Source organism: Passer montanus, unplaced genomic scaffold (genome assembly GCF_014805655.1).
Source record: "Passer montanus isolate IOZ18808 unplaced genomic scaffold, ASM1480565v1 scaffold24, whole genome shotgun sequence".
In the NCBI taxonomy this organism is placed as follows: Eukaryota; Metazoa; Chordata; class Aves; order Passeriformes; family Passeridae; genus Passer; species Passer montanus.
In genome coordinates, this window is record NW_024367037.1 from 867,265 (window position 1) to 886,107 (window position 18,843).

Consider the following 18,843-nt stretch of genomic DNA (forward strand, 5'->3'; position numbering starts at 1 on the left):
GGGGTTTTTAAAGTATGTAGTGTTACACTGGCTTTTCAGTAGAAGGAAAGAATTGATGATGTTGCCAATCTTTTAATTTTCTTCCCATTGGCCCCTCAGGCCTCAGTTCCCTTTAAAATTTGAGCCCAGGAAAGTCTTGCAAAAAATTGCTCCTAACTTCCTTCTGATGTGATTATAAGTCACAGACAGGTAGTCAAAGACTGTTAGCAGGGAGAATGGCAAGCAACCTCTAAGTGTCTCTTCCACCCCATGCCGTAAAGCAGATCTGGATGCTTTCTTTAAATCTCAAGGCATTAACACTGCTTCATAGCCATTCTGCCAGTTTCATTAATTGCACTTCTATTCCAATCATTTCATAAGCGGACTGTACTTATAATCTGGCTATTTATCCTAATGTTTGATGTTTCTGAGTCACATAAATACATTATGTTTGAATGCAGAGAAGTACTTTGCATGACAAATTTGAGATTTCTGCCGGAAATGTTTGACTGAAATTTATTTTTGCTATCCATAGGGAATAAGCCTCTGCATTATTTGATTGTTATTCACATTTTGGTAATCGCATTACGAACCTCTACAAAGAAATGAAATGGCAATGTGCCTTTTTTTTTTCCCCTCTAAGAGCAAACGTCTCCCTTCCCCTTCCAGATGCACAGACCTTGAAAAGGCATTAGAAAATTAAAAAGCCAACAGAAATAAAATAATGTATCTATGCTTGAATATTCATTAAAATACGACATTGCTTAGTCACTGCTTGCCATTTGGATGATGCAGGGTGCTTAGGCAAGCTTAATGCAACAACGGGAATTCAGTCTTGGTTTTTACAGGGTGGGAGGAGACTTCAGTGGACAGATTCCTAATGGTGCTCAGCTGTACTAATTCCATTAATATTTTAAGGCCATAAATCACCTTACATCAGTTGGTGATCTGACTTTATGTTGTAAATAAGACTTCAGAGAAATAGTAATAGATCTCATTTCTGGGCACTATTCAGATCCACCCTGATATTTCTCATTCACTTCAGCAGCTGCTCTACCTACAATGCTTTATACTAAAGACCACATGTTTTGTCTAATGAATTTTTTTGCCCTTGATGTTGTTTGCCCTTTGTTACTGTTATATTACATATGCTTTTCTCTCCCATAAACTTCTAGCAGCTCCCACACTGGCAAAAAATTTACCACACTTTATCTCATTCTGTCTATCCATTATCAAACATCACAAGCACAAGAAAGGATGACAAAAAACATCACTGGGTACTAAAACCCATGAGCCAAATTTATTTCTTGTTTCACCTCACAAATTGCAGCAATCTGTTAATTGTGTCCCCCACCGCTTTTAGATTTTTTGAGCATCAAATCACAGCAAGTTTTTTTCTCTGGAATTTGATTTAAAAAACCCAACAAAAATAGAACAAACAAAATAATGCTGCCTCTACTCTTAAGCTTTTTAACATCAATTTTCTGATTGGAATACCTGATGTACTTCCTGTCCCTTAGCTTCCTTTGTTCTGTTATACTGCCCTGAAATTCCTACTGCCTGTGCTTGCACCAACTAACCATCAGGAAACCTCATCTTCTGTACTTGGAAAAAACAGGAAGACAAGTTGTGGGGGAATGGAGACCCAGAAGAACACACAGCCTCTCACTCCAAGCACAGCTGCTCTGTTGAATCAGATGTGCCTGTGCTCAGGGTGAAGAGGAAGGAACTGCAGAACACCACAGGCACATTTTCAAGCAGTGACCTAGCACCTCAGGCTCAGCCCTACCATAGGACAGCACGTGGGAGACATTGTAAGACATCACCTCGCAGACATGTCTCACAGAGTCGTACAGAAATAAGAGGGGAGACATAGGGTTTATTTTATTTGTACACATGAGGGAGAAACATAAGAGAAATAATAATTATATCCTTTTTTCAGTTTGATAACTTTCTGTGCTGGATGCAGCCATTGGCCTGATGCTTTTATCTGCCGATTAGCTGACAAGAAATGCTCTTCCTCAGCTCTCTCCAACCGCAACCGAGGAAGCCAGCCACATACCCTTCTCACAATACCTTATTCTAAACATACAGCGTGACTTCAGATCTTTCATGTTGGACAGTGAAATAATTTGGAGGCCAGACAAAGCCAGTCCTTTGAAAATCGCCACTTATATTTTAGCTTGTTGCAATGTAAAAGATAAAACAGTTCCAAACCACACACAATATAGACACACAAAATTACCTATATAGGACTGCTATTTTATAGGAGCACAAATCTCAGAACATAATGAAAAAGTTATGGTTTCTTCTCAAAATCTCATGATGTGGGGTCAAATCGTGCACCCCTTAATGGGGTTGCTCAAGTTACAGTGAGGCTGATTCAACCTTTTGCATTGTCAGTATGGGATGGATGTACAGACATATCTAGTTTGCTTAGCTGATACTTCTTGAGAAGGGTAAGAATTCCTTCCAGACTTGCTACCAATGTAATGTCCACTAGTCATGTAGTGTGTATTAATGCCAAAGACAGTTAAGTGGCTTAGTAATTTAATGAAAGCGATTAATAGAAACATGTCAACCCATTTAACTGAGTAATCATTATCTTTGCATTATGTTTCTCACAATTAAACTTGCACAATCCAAACATCTAATGCATATGGATGCATTACCCACATCAAGAAAAAGATATTCCGGAGTTGGAACTTCATTGTTTTTCTTAAAAATTGGATGTACCCAGCAGTTTGACTGCCCAGATCAACACTGGCTTTTGGCTAGCTCAAGGCCCTCTCATCGATCTTTTGCACACTTGGTAAATTATTCAGACAACAGCAGCTTGCAGACCCCAAATCCTTTTAATGTTATTGTTCTTATTGAATCAAGTGGCATTGGAACAATTGGATTGTCCTCGTAGTTTCTTTTCCTATTTCCATCCTCTGCTTCTTGAACACTGGTCTAATTCTGCTGGTGACTTTCTTCTAAGAATAGCAAATGTCCTGTGGAACAGCAGGAACAGGAAGCTTTATGGGAATGCTTCAAACATGGCAAACACTATGAAACCAAAGATATGTGGGAAAACACAGAGATTTGTGTTCTGCTGAGCAGGGTTTTAAGTCCATACAGGCTTCCACTCTATGCCACTGATTATTTTAGTCTCTATTCATGTGAGCACTCATTTGTGCTGCTGCTTATTGCTGAGCACCCTCCAATTCTGTGGATGTACTTGTGTGGTGAGGCAATCAGGACTGCATTACACATTTTAGATTATAAGAAACATCTGATTTATAGGGTGGCACTAAAGTATTTTCCACATTATTCTCTAAGATAGTCCATGGAACTTCTGTTCTCCACCCATACTATGTTAATATAAAATTACCAGAGATCTCTGCTGCCTTTAGATCTTACTCATGTTTTCTAGGTTCTATTGACATAAAATTCAAGCCTCTGCTTCGCAGCCTCTTTCAGTACTCTGGTTACAGAAAACAAGACAGAAGTGGCAAACTCTGGCACCCAGAGCCCTAACAAGGACTGTGAATTCAAGCACTCAGCTGAAGGGTTTTGTGATTTTTATTTGTGGAGACAGAGGTGGATGAAACTTCAGTTGGTAGGTTGGGCTGCCATCTGCCTGAGCTCAGACTAGGTACACTGACTATTCAGCCTCTAGACATCAACTCTGGCCAAGGTTTGGAGGGGAGGTTGGTGGGGGGGGTGTCTGGAAACCGAAATCTTTTAATCATTTAATCAGCAGTGATGATGGTGAATTAGCAGATTGTGCAAACCAGAGCCTAAGTAAAATCTGAGTTTCATGTCTCTCTAGAAGACCTTATTTATCTGAAAATAAAAACAAAAAGTAGATATTATCACACAAGACAATAAAAACAATGGAGAAGAAAGAAATTACACCAAAAAAACCTTAATTATACTTGTTCCAATTGAAACTGGGTTGAAAAATAGTTGAAGACATCTCCATTAAGAGATCTGATACTATTTCCAAAACCCTACAAAAACAGCAACAATGAAACTTCCATTAATGTAAAGAGCTAAAAAGGGGAAAATAAATGTAAAAAAAAATTAAAAAAGGTGCCTGGAAGCACCCTGAAAAGGCACTGGCCTGTTGTTTTCAGTTGCCTATATAACAATTTTTGGTATATTTCAGAAAGTAAATTACCTACCCTTGCGCCCTGACCCTCTACTAATTAGAAGCTAAGTTTCACAATTTAACATATAGCCACAAGAAGGAAAATAAATAATTTTTGTGATTATGTGAACTGAACTATATTGAAAAAAAAACAACCTTTCAAGGCAGACTTCCACCTCCCTCCCAAAACAGGCTCAAACACAAGTGTGTGAGCACCCAACCTACCCCACTGTCTACTCATTCACCTACAATTAATTTTCTCAAATTTTTCTTTATACAGTATAGAAGGAAGATCATACCACTGTAGAGTATTGCCAACATTTATGAAAACTTATTTTTATAAATAAAACCAGCTCAATGATTCTGATCCCCTCACTCTCTAATTTCTGGCATAAAGTTCTTTTAAGGTGTGAACTACCCATGTCCAAGGAGTGAAACTACCTCAATTGTTATGGGTCTGTACTCTGAAGATATCTGTCAAACCCTCCTGTAAATGACAGCCTTTCAAGCAACATCTCCAAAGATTTAGGGGTAGCTGGCATCAACTACCATGTCTCTACTAACATCCATAAACTATGGCTGTTTATATCATAGAATCATAGAACCATTAATGTTGAAAAAAGTCTTCAAGATTGAGTCCAACCATTAACCCATCACTGTCAAATTACCACCAAACCATGTCCCCAAGCACCACATCTAAGCCTTTGTTGAATACGTCCAGGGACAGTGATTCCATAACTTCCCTAAGCAGCCTGTTGAAATGCTTGAACATCATGACTGAAATAGTGAGTTGTGCTGCTGGACACTCAGAAGCAAATAGCTTTTTTTTCCTTAAAGGTTTTGTCAGTGTAGTTATGGTAGCAAAGTCCTCCTAACATAAAGATGGTTCACACCCCCTCCTGTGACAATACTCAACCTAGTTTACTTGGGGAAACAACTAAGAAAAGGAGAAAGGAGGGAAAAACATCAGAAAATATTTTCCCAGCTATTACAGAATTGCCACAATTGCAATTAAAGCAGCTTACAAATGGAGATTCTTAGCCCAGTAAGTGTTCCTTTCATGGAAATTAGGATGTGGATGAAAATGGGGAATAGGGGGCATGATATGGATGACCAGATGTGTGGATCTCAAATCTGGAATTAGGCAGGGACACACAGAGTCCTGAAAGCATAACAGAGCTGAAATGGCATTACAAATGCATATAAACTTAGAGTAATATAAAATGAGTGCGTGTAGGAATGTAGTGCACAAACATCCAAAGCAGGTTCAGTAGGATGAGTAGGTTCAGAGAATAAGGACATTTTATTTGAATTAAGCCAATCTGAAAAAATTCACTTATCTGAGCACCTCAGATAAGACTTTTAAATACATTTTACCAGTAGTGATTGTGAGAGAATGTACCTACTCCAGCTGGAAGCATGAGATGCTACTTAGTGTCTTGAATCCACAAGGTTACCCAAAAAGGCAAAGGCTAATTTTGAAATATTAAAGACCTTTTTTTGGGGCCATGTAATCAATCATCTGTGTCTTTTCAGTTCTGCTTTTGCACCTCTGCAAGGCTACGCCTGCCCCAAGGTATGTGAGTGTCTCCTGGGGGCGTAGCAAGGCTGGACTGTAGAAGCTGCCAGATGCATTCCCAGGGGTTTCTTGAGGGTCTAAGCCCAAGGGGGACTTGCTGGTAGCTCTGTTTGTGTGAGTCTTGTTCCACCCTGACAGTCTCTAAATGTTTAAACCACAACTAGAGCAGGTGGCACACAAGAGCTGAACCCTTATCTAGAATGGCTCTTTTGAGAGCCATTAACAACTGGGCAAAGGTGACAGCTGAGGCAGATCTTTATTGAAAAAATAAACTGTGAGTGTGGAGCAAGCATTAGACATGAAACCAGTCCCTGTAGGCAAAACAGCTCTCCCAATTATACCCTGTGGTTTCCTTCTTTCCATTTTATATTGACTGAATCAAAATCAATGGAGATTGACGACAATTATTACATGATTTGCAATTAGTCCTGTTCATCTATAATGGATCATAACTCCTTTTCTCTGATATGCACATTTCTGCTAAAAGAAGCTTGCTTGTTCAACAGGAAGTAACATTAGCGAGAAAATAGGAAAATTTTATTTTGCCGTTACTGATTTTGTATCTGTTGATACACTACTTAACGCTTCTTCCCAAATAATAAATTTAATACTGCAGCACATCTAAAAGCTTCAAAGTAGTCATTTCCATATTAGCAGGTCTCTCCTTCAGAGATGTAAGAAATGGCATTATAGGACCTGAGGAGGAGAATGCCAGTTAACAATTTGCCAGTAGATGTCTCTGCTAAACACACTGAAGGGAAAATACTCAGTTTGCAACTCCAGTGAAATGCAAGTGGAAGTTTGTATACTTCAGCTGAAGAGCAGGGTAGGACCAACTAGGTCACTAGTCCTTTTTGAAGACTACTTTTACATAGACACAATAAAAATGGCATTTACTTAAAGCTCAGTGACTTCCAACTTAGTTAAATATTGAATTTGTCTCCTGATATTATCTCACTGAGTAAGGGGACTCAAGAAAGGCTAAGTTTATACATTAAGATTCTTGAAAGAGATGATGAGTGTAGAGTCTTCTGGAAAAATATTCTTTTATCATTTAAATCCTAACTTTGTGAAAAAAAGCAGTCCTTCCTACTTCCAACATAGAATTTCTTTATTAAATATTTTTGCCTCAAACTAAAAAAAAAACATTACATGGAAAAAATAAATTTTAGTTTTAGGCTGAAATAGTGCAATGCATGGTAGAATAATTATGTCCCTGATGGAAAACATTCAGAGGTTCTCATATTTTCTTTACATCTATATGTTATTTGGCAATGGTCTTATTTGCAAAAGCACAGCTTCTAAGCAAAGAAACTAAGATTAGTTTCTCATAATTGGCACTTGCCGTTAACATAGAGCATGATTTTCTGATTAATAATGAAAAAAAAAAACTCAAAAGGCACAGATCAGCTGGAAAAGCATCTGCTTAAAATACACACACATAATTAGGAGAGGACGTCAAACAGACTTGATTACATATTTCATCGGTATGTGTCAAAGACTGTAAAGCATTTGACTTAACCCCAGGGTGACTTCAAGAGGATTTACTCTGTCTAGTGTTTGTGATTAGCACCATATAATCTGGATCTGCTGAACAAGTGGAGTTTTACACGATATGCAAATTTCATTTCGCTTTAATTTAGACCCTTTGGATTTAGCATAAAATCTCTGTGTTGCATGAAGGGCTGAAACAGCTGGATCCAGCTAGCTGGGAAATTACAAATGTACGAAAAGAAATAAGGTAATCCTTGCCATGGTAGCCAGCACACACTAGAGTGGGACCCTGAGATCTCTGAGGGATGGCTGAAGAGAGCACCAGTAACACCGGCCAGACGTTTCCACAAACACCAAAACACTGATCTTTCTCTAGTCCCTGTGTGCTCTAGTTTTTCATAAAACTGAATTATTTCACCACCATGTTAAGGTTCATTTTCCAGATGCATGTTAGTAAGAAAATCATTCACCTTATCAGTAAAGGAAATTATCACCCACTAGTAACATTTTATTTCCTTGTTAGCATATCAAGATGTGGAAAAAATAATTAGCAGTACATTACCCTGTTTAAAATGATGTGGAATTAATTTATTTGCAATTTAATTTGTCATTCCCTTCCAGGTTTTAGTTGGAACTATACAGAGACAATTCTTGAATATCTCATATGCATGTTTTAAGAATACAGCTGAACGAGACTTTTTTTCCCCATTTCAAAAGGGTATTCTAAGAATAACAAGGTCCCTTGCCTAATCTATCACTTGAGGCATCAAAAATTCTTTGGAAGATCTGCACCCAAGTCTAAAAACTGTCACTTCTCCTTTGAAAAAGATGGTTTCATAGGACTTTTTCTCTTAGCAGTAATAATGACAATTTTGTAATGAAAATCACAAGTCCTTCAGGTCCTAACTGTATCTGACACAGAAAATGATCTTGGGAAGAAGTTACTACAGACAGAAAGTACTTATCCAAGATATCCTTTGGCCATATGTAGGCAATGCTGCATCATTGCACTGCAATGAGTAGATCTGTTTCATTACACTTGACTGCTGCTAATATTCTTGTGGCTTTTCTTGAAGACTTAGTCTTATTGTCTCTCAGTAGGGGGTACAGCAATTTCTCCTGCTTTATTTCCTGGAAGTGATAGATTTCACCATGCTACCTTAGGCAGAACTGGGAACAGATTTTTTATCTACGGTATAAAAAGTAGCCCCCATCTATTAATCCAAACTTGCCTTCCAAACACATTGTGCGTGCTTGGCTGTACTTCCAGGTAGTTGCACAAGACTGCCTCACCTCCTTGCTCATTTTGTAATGCTGCCTCTGTAATTGTTTTAATTTCATCCATAGCCATTAATGCACGCTTACTTAAGCCTGTTCTTCCTAATTAATTAACCACAGTCCCAAGAATGGCTTCTTTTGATGCAAAAGAACCAACTGAGCTTTCTTTCCTCCTAATCTGCTATAACCAGACATTTGAAAATGAAAACCACCACAAACTTCTGAAATCAGATGTATGCACACATTCTTCATATAAGACATCTTTTTTTACCATAACAGGCACATTTGCACCATGGAGACAGAATTTTTTTTTTTGCCTCTGCAGGATAGTTTGCTCAGACTGTGAGCCTTTCCCCCTCAGAGAAAGCAACATCTACCTGAATAAACCTGGATTTGAAGCATGAAATATACGTTGGAAATCAGAAATCACTCTTAGAGTAATGGACAGATAAAGATTTCACAAATACAAAACCTCCCCTCAGGGTTCTTCAAGAACATTTCCTGCTATGCTTTACTGGTTTATTTCAGCCACAGGAAGTGTAGAACCTGCCCTGCTCAAAAGAAGCTGCGGATCTAAGGGAAGCAAAAAAATCCCAAAACACAATTTCCACCTTAACTAATCTGGTAGTTCAGCTTTCTAGTCCCAAAAGGATCATTAGCAGAAAAGTTATATAAAATTAAAGAAATGCCCTATACCACACTAAGCTAATCATTTAAGCTCCTTTAATAGACAAAGAAAAGAGCTGATATTGCTGGCTTTAACTCCTCTCATTTGAAATTTTATAAAAATTCAGAGGGATCAGGCTGGTGAAGTCACTGTCTGTTCCACTGATTTCAGTGAGACTCAAAATATTAGCTAAGACATCAGTGTTGATGGCAAGATAAGGTAAATGCCATCCAGAGGTTAAATGCAGATCTGAAAACATATTTGGTTACTTAACTCCCTGCTCCCCTTAATATTAGTATTTATGTGATTTAATAAATGTAAAGTAAATTTTGTGGCCAAGGAAAGGAACTCAAGTATCCCAATTCCTTGCCTATCTCCCAGGCCATTATATTAGACTTTTCATAGCCCCATTGACTTCAGTGAAAGCATTCAGCAGTGTCCACACAGATGAAACACAAGTAAAAGTCCTCACAGTGAAACACAATCTCATATCACAAATCTAAAAGGGAACAGGTGCAGGTAATTTCTCTGTAGAGGTTCTAACTCATCAGAGGGCCATGACTTAGATTTTAAAGCAACCAACTGATGCAAGGGAGGAAACCCGACTTTGTTATTATAATGCCACATGTATAAAGAAAGTTACACACACTTGCAAAATATTTGGACTGTACAGTTGGTATTTACATTAGTGAACCCCCAAATCCATTAAAACTATGAATGAAAGCAGCACTAAGCATGAAAGCAGTAAAATACAGAAGAAACCTGGTCCAAGTTTAGGTGATGTGACCAGACAAAAGTAGGATGAAACCACAAACTCTTCACAAAAGAAATCCCAGAAATACATGACAATCTTACTTAGAAGAACATTTTTTTTCCTGGCCCCTAAACTGGATGATTTATATAACCTTAAGTGCTTAAAAAAAACACACCTGAGAATTTGTGCAGTACCATTACATGCAGGCTGCCAAACATCCCATCACGACTGCAACCAGACCTTGATAAAGCAGAGCAAAACACAACAAAAGTTCTAAAGAGAAAATTAAAAAACTAAGCTACCATCACAATTTAACATCCTGCACTACACTTTGCTTTGGCTGTTTTGTTGTACAATTTTCTTTATGAAAGCCAAAATAACCTTTATTCTGTAACAGCCAATCAAGCATCTGGTGAATCTGAAGGAACTTTCAATTCATCATCCTTAGAAGACTTAGTCTGCATTTTAAAATTTCTTCCCATACACATTATATTTTCTTCTGAAGTGAATTAGTGTTTTCTGAACAGACATTATAATCAAAGTAAACCCTATAACAATAAGGCACAAATGATTTGACTAATTTTCATTTTTAAAGCAGATGAAAATTTACTAATAAAAATACATACCATAAACCATAAGTTTAAAAATCTTATAGATGTAAGACCTCTGGGAATGGTTGAAATACAGATGCACATTATTATGCAATTCTGGCAGGAAATATACTTTGTTCTAAGTGGAAGTTGAGACAGGTCAAGGAGGTATTGAGATGATATCAGTCGGAAACTGATCTGTATGCTTCACAACACTGACTAACAAAACTCTGAGTTACTTTCCATTAGTGATTTTCTTCCCTATCTTCCATAATTACACCAGAATAATCCAGCTAGAGCACATCCCTAAAGAACTTCAGCACTGCTTTTATTACACATTAGGACACGATTAATAACAACAACACTTTGTTTATTTTGTTTGTTTCTACTCTAGGCTATTTCCAACCCAGAATGAGAATCATTGTTTGTGTTTGGGGAGTGCAAAGCAAGTGCTCCAGTAGAGAGAAGTGAGATTCAAAAGTGATTCACATTTGACAGTGCGTTTTGCCACTGAAAACTCTGACAGCTGAAGTGGAAGAAATATGTATAAAGAAGCTTAAAACAAATCTGCAGTCCTTCTGGATTATGAAGTCCTTCTACAGTATGCAACAGCTTTGTTGTATACACCCAAGTGCTAATAATCTCTGTTCAAAAGGAATACTGTGCTTTAACAGAAATTAAATAATCTGCAAAACTCCATGTCGTCAATGACATTCAGGAGAGAAAAGGATGGTGGGAGGGAATGGCAACTGCAAATCCCTGAATCTCTTGTTGCATCAGTTGTGCCAGGAACATTCAATGCCTACACAAATTGAAGAGCAGGGCCCACAAAACCTTTGTTTCACAGCCAGCACAGAAGAGCCAAGAGACCTGATATGGCTGAGCCACCCTTCACATCAGCTTTGAAAAGCTGACACATAAAAATGCATTTTATGATGGGAAAAATCCAACCATGACTGTAGTTGGGCTACGTTCTACTATTGCATTTGAGTGGCTTGTTTAATTTCCCTTCTGTATGATTAAATTGTAATTAACAAAAACACATTACATGGAAATTTTTCTACTTACATCCATATACATGTAAGCATAATCACAAAGGTTTTAGCATGAACATGTTGCAAGTTCCTACTTATCTGGAACAAAAGCTCAATTCATCTTTGTTCATGAAAAATGGTCTAGGACCAGCCCAACTTTGCAGAAAATTTTTGGATCATGTGGTGATTAAAATCTTTTACAGAATTCCATTTTTTCTTCCACTATGGATTTCTCCAATCTCTTATATCTGTAAAGAGGCAGTGCTGGCATTTCTGCCTTTTAATGTGGCACTCCAGAATTTGACTAGAGTCTACTAAAGTACCTGCACTATACCAGCAGCACTGAAGTTTTAAAATTACAGTATTTGTCAAAACCATTTTTAATTTAATTTTTCAATTTTCTTCTCTTCAATAAAGATTTCTTCTTGTTTGCTCTTTCAGTCAATGTTTTCCCATCTTTCTACATTTTAGCACTGTGGGAAAAATGGTTTTAAATTTTTAAAATATAAATATTCCTAAACTTTTGATTTTCATTCTTTATAAAAGAATTGTAAGTACGAAAATTTGAGCCAGTTCATATTTTGGACAACTGAAAGATCTCAACACTATTTTTTCATGCCTCTCTTCTACGCTGTCATCCACTGATATCCACTTTATTCAGATTCAAGGCTGAGTGTTCCCCTCAGTCTAGTATTAAGAGATTTTTCAATTGTTTAGCTAAAATAGGCACAAATAACAGATTAAGATGGATGAAAAATACAACAGAAGAGGTGCTATCATAAAATCTCACATTCATGGCAGACAATGCTCCACATTTAACCAAAGCCCTCTTTACAAGTGAACATGTTTTTTTAAGATTGCACATATTTGAGAAGCATTCTATACTACAAGAACATGTACTAAATGCTGGTTACTGATCCCTGGTCTCCATGTTGAGCAACATAAAATAAAACATCCTTACTTGTTGGACTTAGTCAGACTATTGATGTGGATGAAAACTGCTATTGATTTCCACATGAACTAGAACTGAAGCTTCTAACAGAATACTCCTCACAGAAGCCTTGCACTGGGAGAAGAAGAAACCAGAACCCTTCAGATAAATCATGACAATAAACCTCCACAGACCACTAGCTGAAATTATACTAACCTGAAAAGTACATAGCCAATGTCTCTCTGGACTCAGGCATCTTTTACATCATGATGCACTTTACGACTTTATATAGGAAATCAAAGAGTGCACTGGAGAAGGGAGGTTCAGACACTACGCATTGAGTAATACACATACCTGATCAAGAAACCCATTTCAGGAACATCCTTTGTTAACCTGGCACATTCTACATGTGGGAACATGCCATGGTGCATCTGCACAGCCTGCAGAGCAAGCTTCCCTGGCCAGGTGTCATCTCCTGCCCTGTTCAGGAGAGTCCCTGACCCATGGCAGCAAACACAGAGAGATGTGCTTTTGGGGTGCTGAGCCAAACAAGCAGCAGTCTATCCCAGAGGGAATATGCCTTCTCATGGCACATGAATATCATTCTTCACACACAGCTTCTGGCTTGAAGATCAGCTTGAAGTTTTACTTGGGACTTCAGCTTTAGCTCCACATTAGGGGCTTCAAAGGTTGACTGAAACAGTCTGAGTTACTCAGCTACTTTCTAGTGTTACTTTCCTATTGCATCTTTGTGAGTGTGAGGCAGATGAGATGTATTCAAATCTTATATATCCAGAACAGTCTGGACCCTTTTTTTCCTTTCAAACCAGGCCACAATAATCCAATAGGGAGCATGTAAATAAGCCAGTTACATTGAAGTCTCATCTTCACAATGATGAACATAGATAGTAAAACTAGAAAGGAAAATTAAACTAGAGGCGTAAGAAATATGATCAGACCTGTGCCCTGAGCATAAATCCAGAACTGCAGTCTTCAGTATTAGAGTTATATTAACTGACCTGTGAGTTTTTCCAGAACATCAAATCCATGTTTCAGAGCAATGATATCAAGAAAAGAGACTGTACCATCTTCAAACCTAAAGAATGGAATAAATGAGCACAGTAAATACAACATGCAGCTATGGTACAGATTTTAAATCTATTTTAGTAGTTACTATTTTTATATTCAGTGAATCTAACTTGCAGAGTGGGAACTCTTCCCTGAGGGATTCATCTCCCAGTCTTGTAGTGTCCTGTGGCAGAAAGATATGTTCTTCAAAGCAACAGAAGTTCACATAAACAGTTGCTTGCCCATAGAAAGATAGAATTTTCTCCTACATAGAGTAACTATGTACTAACCTACATTAAAGTAATGGTTAACAGTTATATGTCATGAGCTAATGTCACAAACCTAAGTTACCTTCTGAGAATTTAGGGAATAGGTGAGAAAACAGGTGGAGACTTGTGTGCATTCCCCCCCTCCCCAATGTAATTACACAGTTGAGTTAGAAGGCTCCAGTAATCTGGTGCAAAGAGGAATCAGACAAAGAGATCACTAACAAATCTCCCTCTGTGAGCCTCTCCTGGAAATTAATTTTTAACTGACCTGCAACAAGAGCATTATACAAGGATGGGGGAAGGGGTGCATCCCCTACCATCATCTTTTAAAGGAAATGCCAAATAGAAGCAAAACCACTGGACTTTATGAACTACTGCAGCCATTCCCACAGTCCAAGAGGAGAAACTGAAGCTGCAAGGTGAGAATATACTCAGGAACTGATATACAAAAGTATTCAAGGGACGAGAAGGGACACCAGGGAGGCATCAAAATGTTTCATTTAGGCTTTGTGGGCACCACAGTCCAAAAGCAGTTTTAAGGAGAAATCATTAATTTTGTTTCACCACAAAGAAGAATGCAGAATAATGCAACTGATGCAGTCAGAACTGTACAGAACTCAATACTTTGCAAGGCTGAACCTGGGTCACAGCAAGTCTCTCAGGAAGGAGCTATGCCCCAAACTGTAACAGTTACAGCTGGAAATGAACCCGCCCCAAATCTCATGGTTCTAGTTTAAAATTAAACTCCAACCATGAGGATGAGACTGCCAGAGGGAACTGGTGTTACTTGGATCTTTCTCAGAAAGATCAGATGATATCTACATTGAAGAATTAGTGGACAAGGTGGAACATAAGACAAACACTCTTGGGCAAAAATACTTTGAATACGTTTTTCACCAGAAAATAGATGATTACATTTTTTTTCCTGGGTGCATAATTTTTCAAAATGCATGTTAAAACCTTTTGGTGCCACAAGTATGTCTTGTGAAAAGGCTCAAATTTTAAAAATGTCATATATCAAATGCTTTTATTTTAATAAAATAAACATCAATAGGATAATATAATAGCTCTCACTTCTGTCATAACTTTTCTTCCTATTTTATTTATCTATAATTATCAAATATTTTCAACACTGCAGGTGACATCAGCAGGTAAAGAACATATTAACCTTCCAAAAATCTTCGGTAAAGGGCCACACAAAAAAAAAAAAAAAAAAAGCAAGAATATTGTGTATATATCATACTCTGTTCAGCTGCAACAAAAGAAGATAGAGGCAGCAAATAATTATAAACCATGTGATAAGAGAAAAGTGGTGCACTGCTACAAGGATGAATGATCCAAAAGAGATCACTTCTGTTCACATATTTTAACATAGCATAGGCCAAAGAATCCATCCTAGAAATGTCTGAATCTTCCCAACTAATTAATAATAATTGATCTTGAACTTTGGAGAAGAATTCTTGTTGGTTGTCAGTGATGAAATGTAAAATGGCCATTTGTGATTTGAAAGAGACCAGGAATATTATCAAAGAGACGTGTGGATCAGTATCTGAGGGAAGCATTACTCTATCAAAAAAAACATTAAAAAATGTGGGAGGATGAGGAAGAAAAGATAAGGCAGAGGCTAACAGTTGTTTTGGAATTGAGTACAGAAACCTTTAGCACTGGTTGCAGAAGAGGTCACAGTGGTCCCACACATCTGCCAAGGAGAGATTATACAGAAGATGCATGAGGGGGAACTGTCCTGCCCTGCTCAGTTACTCACAGTGGCCAGCAAAGCAAACAAAACACTGGGAACTGGAACAGAGCAGAGAGACACTGGCACTGAGCCCATCAAGGAGACTGCACAATCCCCAACAATTTTATCACTATCATAGTGATAAAACTGTAGAAAAGCACTTGAAAGGGCAACAAAGGTGCCAGCCTAGAACATCAAAGACATCTGAGTTGTACCCATAGCAAAAGGGGAGGGAACAATTGTATTTTTGTTTACCAGACTGGATTATTAACTAAGCAGAAAATTGCAGTACATCCAGTGCTACACAATAGGAGATATGCATGGAGATATGCATGTCACTCTTCTAAGATCTTAAATATTTTTATGAAAATAGTTCAGAGCTTAGGAATCTTCACTCAAATTTAAAAAAAAGAAAAAAAAAAGAAGGTAAATAGAGTTGTAGGCTTTTGGTAAAACCTTATGGTCCAGAACAGCCCAATTGTGGTATGATATTTATCCTGCATTTAGTCTTTCAGTATCACAAAAAAAAAAAAATATTGCCTCCATGGCAAGAACCAGAAGCCACAGAAGAAAATAAAATAATGCTAAACATATCTGCTCAAAGATATGGCAAGGCTCCCTTTCTACAATTTAGACATGGACTATTTTGTAAAATTCCTGTCTTCTATTTTGTTTGTTCATATGGTCCCCCCTATTCCTACATTACCAGCTTCCCTGTTCTGATTAACAAAGCACAAATATGTGTTATTCCTGTAATATGTATATCTACACTACTTCCAGTGCAATTGACTCTCACGTATCCTTTAGATTTAGTGTATACCTGGTGTTGAACTTCATGTCAGAATTTTCAGGAATAATGTATCAATTCTGATATTTAGCACATCAAGCTTTAAGTGCTATAGCAGTAGTGCCATGGCAAAACATGATGCTGTGAAGGGCAGCTGTTCCCGTCTTGGGACACAAAGAGCTGTCCCTCAGAATATTTAACCGTATTTGAGATTGAGAGGAAACATTCTCCTTGAATTGCAAAACACTGGTTTCAATGGCTATTTTTCTGTTTGGTGCAACTGATGCTTCAAATAAGCTGTTTCCCCACTCAGTGGCAGTTGCAGTGTTAGAATAATCAGTTCAGGATGAAGTTCATTTGAATGCTGGTCTAGAAGCCACTTCCTGAAGTAATCAAGATTTTGCAGCTGATGATGTATAAAGGATACTTACAAAGGCTAATACTGTGGAATACCAACCCAAGGAACAAGAAGCTTACCTCTCTTATCTAGTTCTTATTATAATTGATCTCACTTAATCACGTCTGGGATGAGCTCAGTTGCTTAGCTGATTGTGTTTGTGAAGCGCTAATAGCATTTCACATCCAATTGCTATCTGACAAACTGACTAAGCAACTCGTGGCATAACAAAGAACAGAGCAGCATGCTTAACATCTGTCCAGGAGTTATGAAGCTGATGAACCGCTCTCCCTTTCCATGTCACACAAAAACTCTGCTTTTAGAAGCAAAAATTTTTGAGTCACAAGAGAAAAGTATTGCTTTACAGTGAGCAGTCCTGCCTTTAGGATCTTCCTAGGGATGGAGATGGGCTAGTCTTTCTTTGAATCTATATTCAACTGATTGTTATGACACTTCTCTGTTACACTTCTGCATATAAATGGTATTTTCTAAAGTCACCATCCCACACTTCAGGGCAACTGAAATACAGAAGGAAACTCTGACATCTTGGACAGTTTCAATTCATTCTGCCCTTGGCCAGGGCACCTCTACACAAAATATCATTACAAGAATTCTGGCCTGAACAGATGTGATAGGAAATAAAGTGCTGAAGGGCTAAAAAAAAAATCCTTCATATTTGAAAAGAGGACCTAGAGAAAATTTCTTGGAAGGCAAAAATATTACCCTGGAGTTGTATAGCCTGACTTAAGACTTCAGAAATTCCCTCAAGACCAACCAACCAATGCTGAGGTGGTGAAATATCTTTATAATATAAGCAATTCTGCACATACAAGGGCTGTCTTTTAGGTGATTTGGGTGGAAGCATCTGTTTTCAGCTTGGAGATGCTGACTTGTTTAGCAGTCAGATGAGTGATTGAGTTGTGTGAGGTTTTTGTTTTTTGGTTTGGGTTGTTTTTTTTTTTTTTGGGCTTTTTTCAATTCATTTGTGCAGATAAAGTAAATCCTGTACAGACATTCTGTCTGTGCATAGAATGGCCTATGGCTTCATAGGCTACCATGTTAGAGGGAACCTCAAGAATCATCTGGTCCAACCTTTCTTTGCAAAAGCATGGTCTAGAGAAGATGGCACATTTTGTGCAGCTAAATCTTAAAAGTGTGAAATGTTGGGGAATCCAACACTTTCCCGAGGAGATTATTCCAATGGCTGATTGTTTTCATTGGGAATGTCCAGTCAGAATCTCCTCAGGAGTAACTTGTACTCCATTAGCCCCCATATTTCCCATGTGATTCCTTGAATAAAATGGAGTTTCCATCTCCTTTGCAGCCACCCTTTAAATATTGGAATATGGTAATAAGTTTTCCCTTCTAAAATCTAAACCACTTGTCTTACTAGTCACCTTCAGCATGCTCAGCAAGATCCCAAAATCCACAATATTGTGATCACAAAACCATTGCTAGAGATATAGATAGCAGTTTTTCTTGGTTTGTGTGTGGCAAATCCAGCAGAGCCTCTTTCCTGGCAGGCACAGCTAACATATGTATAAGGAAGTGGTTCTCCACACATTTCCAAAACTTGATAAATCATATGTTAGCTATTCTTTGTTCTTCCAGTAAATGTTTAGGGTGTTGAGGTCACCAACCACCAACAGAGTTCTAGGTGATTTGATGCTTGCTTAGGTGACCCAAATATTGCTTTGTTGGCCTTACTGCCCTGGTTTGGAGGTCAATAGCAGACGCCTCCTGTAAGATCCTCCTCGGAGATGACCCCAGTGATCTTGAACCAGAGGCATTAGATAAGTCTTCCATAATCACTGTACTTCACTTCTGTCCATTCAAGGCTCTCTTTGACTTAGAATGTGATGACTCCTCCTCCTCTTCTTCCCTGCCTGTCTTTACAAAAGAGCCTTTAACTATCTATTACAATCCTCTGCTCACACCAGTTGTCCCACCATGTTTAAGTTATTCCTATGATATCATAACTTTCTGACTGGGCATGGAGCTCCAGTTTCTTGTCTGTTTCCCAGGCTGCACACACTGATGTGTATACACTTGGTAGTCGGTGTTCTAGTTCTCACCTTGAGAGGCAGCCTAGGAGCATTTCTATATGTGCAGTTCCTATCCAGAATGCAGGCCAGAGCAC

General features: G+C 38.1%; 1 protein-coding gene across 6 annotated transcripts in view; it reads right to left on the reverse strand.

The window, feature by feature from the left end:
• Positions 1-18,843, reverse strand: part of MOCOS (molybdenum cofactor sulfurase) — a 210,230-nt gene that overhangs the window by 74,674 nt on the left and 116,713 nt on the right. For all 6 annotated transcript variants that reach the window (XM_039711098.1, XM_039711099.1, XM_039711100.1 and 3 more), the window contains one exon: positions 13,464-13,540. In XM_039711098.1, the coding sequence (XP_039567032.1) occupies positions 13,464-13,540 (77 nt within the window). The remainder of the gene's footprint in view (positions 1-13,463; positions 13,541-18,843) is intronic.